At 35.9% G+C, this 10242-nt stretch overlaps 1 protein-coding gene across 3 annotated transcripts; it reads right to left on the bottom strand.

Moving 5' to 3' along the window:
- Positions 3360-8617, bottom strand: LOC107645831 (serine/threonine-protein kinase Nek2). Of its 3 annotated transcripts, none has more exons than XM_016349954.2 (15): positions 8212-8617; positions 7628-7744; positions 7454-7520; positions 7108-7173; positions 6660-6706; positions 6491-6536; positions 6260-6340; positions 6117-6159; positions 5933-5982; positions 5753-5834; positions 5605-5654; positions 5260-5333; positions 4968-5019; positions 4431-4877; positions 3360-4252 (listed from the first exon to the last, which is right to left on the bottom strand). In XM_016349954.2, the coding sequence occupies exons 2-15, from the start codon at positions 7711-7713 to the stop codon at positions 3575-3577; spliced, it is 1869 nt and encodes a 622-aa protein (XP_016205440.1). In that variant the 5' UTR covers positions 7714-7744; positions 8212-8617; the 3' UTR covers positions 3360-3574. The 3 variants fall into 3 exon arrangements, with proteins under 3 accessions (XP_016205440.1, XP_016205442.1, XP_020959748.1); XM_016349956.2 differs by having other exon boundaries at positions 4434-4877; positions 8212-8608; XM_021104089.1 differs by lacking the exon at positions 8212-8617 and having other exon boundaries at positions 6660-6681; positions 7628-7703.

Here is a 10242-nt window from a genome sequence, read left to right as displayed (position 1 = left end):
GGTCTAAAAACTGGTTTTATTTTCCTAAAAACCAATTTTTCTATTAAAAAATCAATTATTTTTTTAAAATTGATTTTTATTTTATAATCGGTTAAAAGCTGATTTTTAAATTTGATAATTTATCATATAAAATTAATTATTGAATTCTACCACACCCTTTATAAAGTAACATGTAACTTACCCTATGTGATGTGTCACTTTTTAATTAGTTATTAGGTTAATTATGGTTAAACTATTTTATAATTAAATTAGTTTTTAAAATGGATAATTATGCAAGTTTTTAAAGTATTAAAAATTGAAATAGAATTTTTTTCCCAAATCATTTTCAGAAGATGTATCCTAACCCTCTGTAATGACTTTCGGCATTTCGCTCCTCCCCCATTCCTTCATGTACCACCTTGTTGATTGTAATCAAATTATAAGCCAACTTTACTAAAAAAAACTGATAGGGAGTTTCAAGAACGCAGAGAAGAGAGAAAACCAACTTGCCCAAGGACAGCGAAGCAGACTCTGGCTGACAGCAGCAACGGACGAGAGACGCATGGAGCAAGGAGACGCGACGACATAGAGCAAGGGAGCCATAGACGCGACGACACAGTGTTGGAGACGCACCGGTTCTGGCGAGATGAATTAGAGGAGCCGGCAATCGTGACTTTTGGACTCTGGAGTTCGGCCGTTCGAGACTTCAAAAGAGACTGACTGGTGAGGAAGAGTTGTTGAGTGACATTGAGAGAGAACGAACAAGAAGAATTTAAGATTAGGACCACCATTAACATGATTTGAAAAAAAAAATTGGATACTCTTTATTCTCTTTATCTCAAAATCTGAAAGGTAATATTCTCTCTTACAATCCAGATGAACAAGTAGGTCCGGAAGTGGGTTGGTATTGGTGTGGGTCTGCTGCCAAAGTCTATGACTCACGCAATGGTTACTTGTGGTTGTGTAAGCAGCTATTTGGTTGGGAGGAGCGGGAGAATTGGCTTTGGCTTTGGCGTCAGCTTGTTCCGGAAAAGCATAAGTTTTTTGCTTGGTTGTGTCTTAAGGAGGCTCTTCCTACTGCAAGTTTTCGCTTTAGAAGAGGGATGTCGTCATCGGATAGGTGTCCAAGATGTCTTTCTAGCCAGGAATCGGTTTTACATTGTATTCGGGATTGTCCAAAAGCTCAGCTTGTCTGGCATAGGTTGGATATTTCTTGTCATCCTTTGGATTTGAAGAACTGGTTCTTGTATCATAGCAGAGAGCATCCATTCAAGTTCTTTTCGGGACTTTGGTGGATATGGCGAGCAAGAAATAATGACATATTTAATCCTCATGAAACTTGGCCTCGGAAAAAAGTGATTTGTCTGGCATTAACTTCAGAAAAGGAGCTTAGGAATATTTTTGAATTACAACGTATGTCCCTTCCCTCTACTCTAAATGGTTTTTGGAATCCCTCATCCATTGGTACTTTTAAGATTAATTGTGATGCTAGTTATTTTGGTTCGGGTGATAGTGTTGATTTTGCTTGTGTTATTAGAGATTGTAATGGGAGTTGACAAAGGAGGTGTTTGGGAATGATTGAGAGTAATTGTATTCTTCAAGGAGAATTGTTTGCCATTTGGAGAAGATATCTCTTAACTTGGGATGTGGGTCAACGAGATGTTATTTGTGAGACGGATTGTGTGGAAGCATTTAATCTTGTTACTCAAGATGGTTTTGGGTTTATTGATCCATTGGTGCTCAAAATAAGAGATATCATGCATTGGAATTGTCGTGTTGACTTTCGTTTGATTATGAGAGATGCAAATACGTAGCAGATACTATGGCAAAGATGGCGATGAAGTTACAACTTTCACATGTGGAGCTTCTTTCACCTTGGGATGAGTTTAAGAGTAGTCTTAAAAGGAACTGTCCCTCTATTTAAGCAGTTCCTTATTTTGTTTGTTTGTTTTTTTTTTTTAAATTTATTTCAGTCACCAAAAAAAATTAAAAGCAAATATCCAATTAAGATGTGACATATCATAGGAGATCAATTACATGTTACTTTAGAAAAGATTGGATAGAATTCACCAAATTAATTTGGTTAATTAACTAAAATTAAATTTTTGATTAACCAAAAAATAGATTTAATTTTTAGATTAACCAATGTATAGCCCTACTTATTGAGAAGTCACATCTTGGGACCTATATCTATCATACGTGGTTTGGAAAATACACCATTATATTATAAAATAGAAAGTTTAGGAGTAACATTTTTATTAAAATCTGACCGACACTTAACCATAAAAAAAATAAGTAATTTTATTCCATTAGATATCATCTCACACCAATAAAAATACTGATGATGGCTAATTGATGATTACAGATCACAAATTCTGCTTATCCAAGCACTACTTTTGTAACGTACCAACTGGGTCTTCCCATTGATGATGAGGCGGTTAACGGACGGAGACTTCACAGATTTTAAGCGGTTTATACCGGGTCCAACATTCGTGTGGTTTGAGGAGCTATTTGATGAGCTTCCTCCTACCAGGTGCATAGATAAGTATACAATCTCCTACAAGTGGTTCCTAAAGAGGTTTAAGGTGCTCCCAATAGATGCTACTGAGGATATATGAAAATCTATGCTCGAACGTACATTGCGTTGCTTTTATCCTTAGGTGAAAAGTCCAAAGTACGACTTTACATTTGGTGGCTACCTTATGTGGCCAAGCAAGACGAATTGGACAGATATAGTTAGGATCTACTACTCTTGCATGGCTGTATCGATGAGGTAGGGTCTAACAGTTAGATGACTGAGGGCAGCAGTCAGATGTTTCCTAACCCTAGTCCGATGATGTCTTCTAGGTTTGCTAGTCCTAGGACCATGGGCAACAATTTGGTGGCTCGCCATTCCTCGATGAGATAGCAGTGATGCTACAGGATGACGTGGGGCATCATAAACCATGTATGGATGTGGTCTAATCACAGATTTGGGTGGACCTCAATGAGCCTTCGACGGGTCCTTTTGTTGGCCTTTTGCATTGAGTGGGATGCCACCTTTAACATTTGGTGCAGCACCTCAGCCACCTGCTCGGTCCCCTGAGCAGCCTCTTTTTCAAACAGTCCAAAGGATCATTCGTGATGGAGGATGTGGCACAAGTGGACACATGGGTGATTAGGTTTAAGCGTTCTATCTTGTTGAACTTTGTAATCATCATTGATGTAGTTTGTTTGTTATATTTTGTTATAGTTTAGATGTTATTTAGACCGGAATGTTATCCATGATGATGTCATTTATGTCTACACATAAGCAGCGGACTCTCGCCACGTGAGGAAAAATTTTCAGTTAACGAAATCTATGATTTTTAATTAATTCCTGTGAAGAGACGGCAGGCGAGTAACAGCATGAAATTATCCCACTTTTTCAATCATTCATGAGATCAAAGGCTTGAGTTGTCATTTTTCAGTAGAGTAAAACATGTGAGGAAACTAAAAACACGTAGTAATCTACAAAATCAGCTTCTAGATGTCAGCTAGGGTGTGAGAAGGGGGAAGACCGAACTCTACAAACATGAATGAATGGTTTCGTGAAAATGGTACATATTGTTGCAATTTACACCGATTGTTCCCGGTTGGCACTATTGTCTTTGAAGCTCTTGCTCAACCAAATAGCAGTTTCCCTTGGGGAAACCTTCTCGGGCCCAAACGGTTTTAATAAAACTCCAAGTTCGTCGTACCTTTCTTGCTGTAGTAGTCTTGCGCTAAACTCAAGCAAGCCTTCTAACGCTTCAGCCCTTTGTTGGAATGAAGAAGGGTCAAACTGTCGACGCCGCAGGTCTGAAGAGTTGTTACTTGATGCACCAGCAGTTGCATTTTGATCGGATGAGCCACTTTTAACCTCATCATCCTTTAAAATGCTGCGCTTAATTCCCTGCCAAGAATCCGTAGATTTTGGCCTGGTGTAGGCTCTATCACCTAGCTCGATTGTACATTTGTCTACCATTGTTGAATCATTGACGCAGGGCGGGGTGCCCCAGGATCCCTGCGCAGAAGTTGATGAAGGTCTAGCAATGGGAAACAATTGATCTTCATATGATGCTAATGGAAATTCTGCTATTTTATCAATACGGGGGGCGTTAACCGAAACATTGGGTGAATTTAAATGGTCGAGTAAGCCAATGCTAGGCCTGTGAGACAGCTGCCGATTGGCACCACTTCTTGGCATCGGCAGGGATACTCTGCGACTCTGACCATGGATAGGTTGTTTGGTGTTATGGTGAGAAGCAGGAAGCTGCAACCATAAAGAAAAAGTCAGATATTCAAAACTATATAGCGAAAAATATACTATAACACGTGCGAAGAGAGTAGTTTCTTGTGAAACCAACCAATGTACAAAAATGCATACTTAAGTTTGTTTCGTGTGTATACCATAAAGCAAACAATAAAACATGCTCTTCAGCTTGCCTTACCACCTTATAATTCTTAGAAGGTTCTGTTGATTTCTTCTTGTTAGAAGAAGCTTTTGGTGAAGTGTGTCTTGAAGTCTTGCCAATGGTAGAAGTTCTAGAAACAACTGGCTTGTGAATTGACTTCACTTCACGGCTATCCTCAACTTCCAGTTCTGCTAACCTTTCATTCAAATGATCAGGGGTACAATCTATTTCCAGAGTAGAGCAATGAGAATCTTGCTCTGCTCCAGATATACTAGGATTTAAGTTCCGATCATTGCTGAAAGTATTCCACTTATCCCTATATATGGAAACAGGTTCATCTTCCAGGCTAAAAAGTCTAGTTTTCTTAATGTAGTCGGATTCTGGCCAACGACCTGGCAATGTATTTCGACTGGGGCTATTGATTTTGAGATGGATCTTAAGAACATAAGGTTGAAGATGTGGATGCCCAAGTAGTTCTGCAGCCTGCCTCCAGAAGTATATGAAAGAAAATAAGAACCATGGCTACAAAAGACCCATTTGCAATCAATGTCAAATGAAAACTTTTATACATACACTAGGCCTAAGCTCTGGGTTTTTCCGCAGCATGCTTTTAACAAGACCTCGACTGCCAAAAGGGAAGACAAATATATTAGACCAATTGAATAAGCCACAACTAACTGATTACTCTAATTCTTAAGAAATGCCACTTTCAATGAGCTTTGGCTTACCTGCCTGTGGTAGCCTTAGGATAATTTAGGCACTAAAACTATGAGAATGCTGAACTTAACAGGGGTAAAAAACATGACAAAGCAATTCCCAAGTTGTAGCATTAGTCAAAGTAGCTACATGACAAAAGAAGACTTACAATGCACCAGAATATTTTGTTGGCAGTGGAGCCACTATGGACTTATTAATCTTGTTAATCAGTGCTTGTATATCCTGTTCAAAGAAATACAAAGATAATGTATAACTTAAAGATGTTTGCAGAAATGATATGAAAAGTAGTAATATATACTTTGATTCTATGGTCATTCCACAGAAAACAAGTGCATACAAGGTAACATGATGATGGTCATTGATATTCAAACAATGGAATTCACGTGATAATAACTTAAAATTGGTGATACAGCAGCAGCGATTAAAAGTCTTGAGTATGCTCCAAGCAGATGATACTGACAATGAAGCCTTTTAATTAAAATAGAAAACTTACAAATGCTTTGAACGCAGGCTTAAGCGAGGCCATTTCATATATACAGCATCCTGAATAACCAATTTTAGAGATCATGAATATAAAAGTAAAAAACCAGCAAAATAATATATATTTTTTCAATAAAATTTATCATAATACAATTAAATACCCAAGGACCAAATATCTGATTTAGAACCATAGGGTATGTCAGCAAGGAGCTCAGGGCACATGTAGCTAGGTGTTCCCACAACCTAAATTACAGTACAAAAGCTCTTGATGGTTACAAGATGTCATGCACAAGTTACAATAAAGAAGGTAAACCTGATTAATGAATCGAAATAATTCTTACAGAGGAAGTAAGATCATCCGAAGTCAACATTTTGGCAAGTCCAAAATCACCTGATCATCATTTGATCACTTGTAAGTAAGATTTCAATCATCTATGCTTTATGCCCGATTGGAAACCGTTGTTAGTGCCTTTTGGACATTGGTTAGCAAATCCCTTTATTTAAAGGAATAGTAAAATAACTTACCAAGACGTATATCATGATCTTTTGTCAAGAATATATTGGAACACTGATAAATCATGTGATTTTCACATTAGTTTATATGCCTTGAAAAAATTTAGATGGAAATAACAATATTGTCGCACAGCACAAAGGATTCTGTTACTAACCTTGACATCACGATGAAGAATATGGTTCACGTGCAAGTAGTCAAGTGCCATAAGAAGTTGAACAAGCCACTTACAAAGTTTCTGCAAACGAAAGACCATTTTAATCTTTAAACATACATTGAATATCTAAAGTTATCTCATCTTTTCAATGATGAATATTTTTTTCCAAAAAAGGGAAAAGATATACAAAGAATATGGTTTCTAAAGAAAACACATAAAATAAGAGATGACCTCCTCAGAAAACATGACACCGTTAGCTTTCTTTATAGCTTCTGCCCTGTGTTACATGAGTAATGCATACACACGAATATGTCAATAGTCCAGATGATAAAAGCAAAGAAATGAAAGAATATATAGAACCAAAATATAAGCTAACAAATATTAGAAAAAAGAGACTTACATATCTCCACCTTCACAATAACCTATAATGATGCATACATAGCAACCCTGAGAACAAAGGTATGAAAATAGAACAGCATGAAGCAGTGCAATGAATTTATATGTCATTACAATCACCTAGAACCCAAAACTGTAATAATAGAAAGAAATAGCCAAAGCACTAATTTTGACAAGAAACTGAACAGCAAAGCTAGATTAGTCTGCTACTCAACATTACTCTGAACATTCATCTGAGATGCAGATGAAGATATCAAAGGTTACACTCATTTATTATTGCTAAAACAATAAATAAAAGAATATTAATATCTTTGGGCTTAGGATCAGAGAAGACTAAGTTAACTTCTTGGAGACTTTATAACAAATAAGCAGGCTTCCATAGAAGCTTATTAAGGCAAGTTTGTAGAGGCCATTATTGTAATTAAATGAGGAGAATAAAAGAAGAACCATACCTTTTCTACCCATGAATCTTTGTACTCTACTATAAATGGATTTCTTAATTTGGAAATGAGCTCCATCTACACAGAACAAAATGAGGAAAAGAAAAATGATATAAATATTTATCCATGAATAATATTATTTTCAAACACTGAGTAATCATTTTCTAGTTTAATGCCAAATATATTCATCTTAATCATATTAATGATTGAAGTCTACAATAATTTTCTGTAGAACACAAATAAAACGCACCAACAACCATGCAACAATAAAACACTAAAGATTGGGATACTGAAGATAACAGAAAACAACAGAAGTTGTGTGGAAACTTAATTTCTTGAAACACTATTCGAAACCAACCTCCTGGTGTGCAGACCTGCGGGAACGCTCAGTTTGACGGGCAAGGCGAATCTTCTTCAGAACATATCTACATAAACCAAAAGGCAAAGTTAACACGAAGGCACAAATTTATAGACATGGTTAAGTTTTTCTTTTATATTTTAAAAAGAATGTAATGTAGGTTGCATTTCTCACTTTTTCTTCTCATGCTTATGCTTGACAAGAAGTGCAGAACCAAAAGCACCTTTTCCAATTTGCTCAAGTACTTCATACTGCTCCATGTCATCAACAAGTAATTGAAATTTCACTCTCCTGAACACAAAGTGCGGCACAAATCAAGCATATTAGACCCTTGCGGATTTATATTGAACCATAATTCGAAATTCAAAGTAAATAAATGAAATGTAGCTAACAATCAGAAACAGAAAGGAATGCAGCTATAATCACTGATAAGGAATAATATACTATCAGCTTAGGTTACTCAATAACCTCAACTGCTCATAATTTGCAATAAACACAGTTCTCTCTTCGTTTTATTTTCTCAATTCTCAACACAGAAGAAGAGCATAGTGCAATGCAACGCTGAATTGCTGATTATGCAACACTAGGTAAGCCACAAATAGAAACCGACGTTCAAAATTATGTGCAGGAAAAACGGTTACAGAACACGAATTTGGTTAAGCAAAGTACACACGTGAAACGGAAGTAAACGCGGAAACTTAAGTCGTAGAAAAAACTGCGGAAAATTGAACACCGGAGAAAGGCAGAGCAGAATGCACCTGAGTGAGAGTAAGAACAAGTTGAAGAAATTGGAAGATATTCAGAAGGCGGAGGGAAGAGACAAATCTGAGAACGCGAGGTTCAACGGAGCGGCGAAACGACGTCGTTGTTGCTGGAGAAGAAGAAGAAGAAGCAGCGGAGGTAGAATTCGATGCTCTTTCGGCATTGCGGTTTAGAGAGAGAGAGAGAGAGAGAGAGAGAAATTCAATTCAGATAAAGAAACAAAGAAAATGACAAATTACATCGCAAGCAATTTTGCTATCACTCCACTCTCGTGACGGTGACCAACAAAGAAAGAAAGAAACTCTTACATTACATATTTAGATTACTACTAGTAAATAATTTCATTTTATTTTTCTAATGCTAATTAATTAATCCATAATCCAAAACTGATGTAGTTAAAGAATTCATGAAATAGTACCAGGTGCAATAATTGCAGAGCGTACAACCGAAACTAGAACTATATCTTTCCATAGTCGGCAGCATTGTTGTGGTCAAACAATAATATAGTATTAAATAAAAGCTAATTTAACTTTATTTCTTAATAAGATAAAATAACTTTTCCCCAATAGTGGCATGAACCAGAACCTACCGTAAATTTATAGAAAAAAAAAATTAGGTGACACTAATTTTAAATTATGGAATAATACAAGGGTGATATGGTGGGAAGTGGACAGTGGAAAGCAAAGTGGGACACAGTAGACAACACCATTGTTGGTGTGAGTATATTTTCTTCGTAAATTGCCATCTCAATTCTCAACTACCCATTTTGGCTTTCTCAATAGTCAAATTCAATCACCACCCTTATCATCCGGAGCCTAATTGGATGCCAATTAAAATTTAGTTGTCATGTTAACAGCAGGGACTTTCAAATAGTACTATTTCATTATCCTTACATCAGTGTACTTAGATTTGATTTTGCATTATAAAACATTTGTTTCCATATGTATATATCAAGTCAAAATATTTTCCCAAGTGATGTACCACAAACGTCCTTTTAAATCTTAGAAGGCGAACCAACTTGGATTGGTTAAGGAAATAATTCACTCTTTAACTTAATAAGTATTAAAAATTTGAATATTGTACATGTAGTAATTTATTGACCAGCGATAGACTATTAAATAAAATTTAGATCGACAATAAATTAACCTGCTGAAGTGGAGGATACCCAAAACCTTAGAATGCTAGCCATAGCTCCTCTTCGTCTAAGTCGTAGATTGCTCATTGCTATTTCTTCAGTTTTGGGAATGTGCTAATCCCATGAGTTATACCTAAAGAAGAGGGGGACTATTACATTGCAAATATGAAGGAAACTATTCACTTCGGACATTGACATTCTACTAGTCATACACAATTTGAATTAATAAATATTTATCCCTTTTTTTTTAGCAATTGATTAATCTCAACACTTTAAACGTGAATATGCACCCATCATGTACCTGTAAAGTTATACAACTTCCTGACCTACCCAACAATTGGAAAAGGCTTCACTTCCATGAAAAAACATTTATTGTGTTAATTTGTAACTCGTGAAGCATATAACTACAACTTTTTTTTTTTTTGGACAGAGAATATAACTACAACTTTGTGTGACTGAGTATATACGCTCATCTTTTTCCATTTAATTTTTAGTATACCAAACCATATGAATGGACAGGACATGGCAAAATATTCATAAGATAAGCATATATATGCATAATGAATATCGAAGAGCTTAGATATAGTTGTTATCTATCTAAGTGGCAGGGACAAACATGCCTTCTCTTTTATTTTGGGTCATGCCTCAAACATTTTAAAAACAAACAAAATCTAAAGACGGTGGATTTGGGTAGAGTTTTGCTCGATTAAAGAAGGAACCAAATTAAAGAAAAGAGAATCTCGATAGCTTCCCTCATCCATGAGCACGAAGGATTTAACCAATTTAATACATAATTAAAATTTGGATAAAATTAAAACGATACGATAAAATATGATATTATATTCAAATAAAATATATATAAGATGATTTTTTTTATATGATAAAAACTTTT

The sequence above is a fragment of the Arachis ipaensis genome, chromosome B06 (assembly GCF_000816755.2).
Source record: "Arachis ipaensis cultivar K30076 chromosome B06, Araip1.1, whole genome shotgun sequence".
NCBI classification, from domain to species: Eukaryota; Viridiplantae; Streptophyta; class Magnoliopsida; order Fabales; family Fabaceae; genus Arachis; species Arachis ipaensis.
The sequence above is the reverse complement of the archived record's forward strand: the minus strand, read 5'-3'. Positions and strand labels throughout refer to the sequence as shown.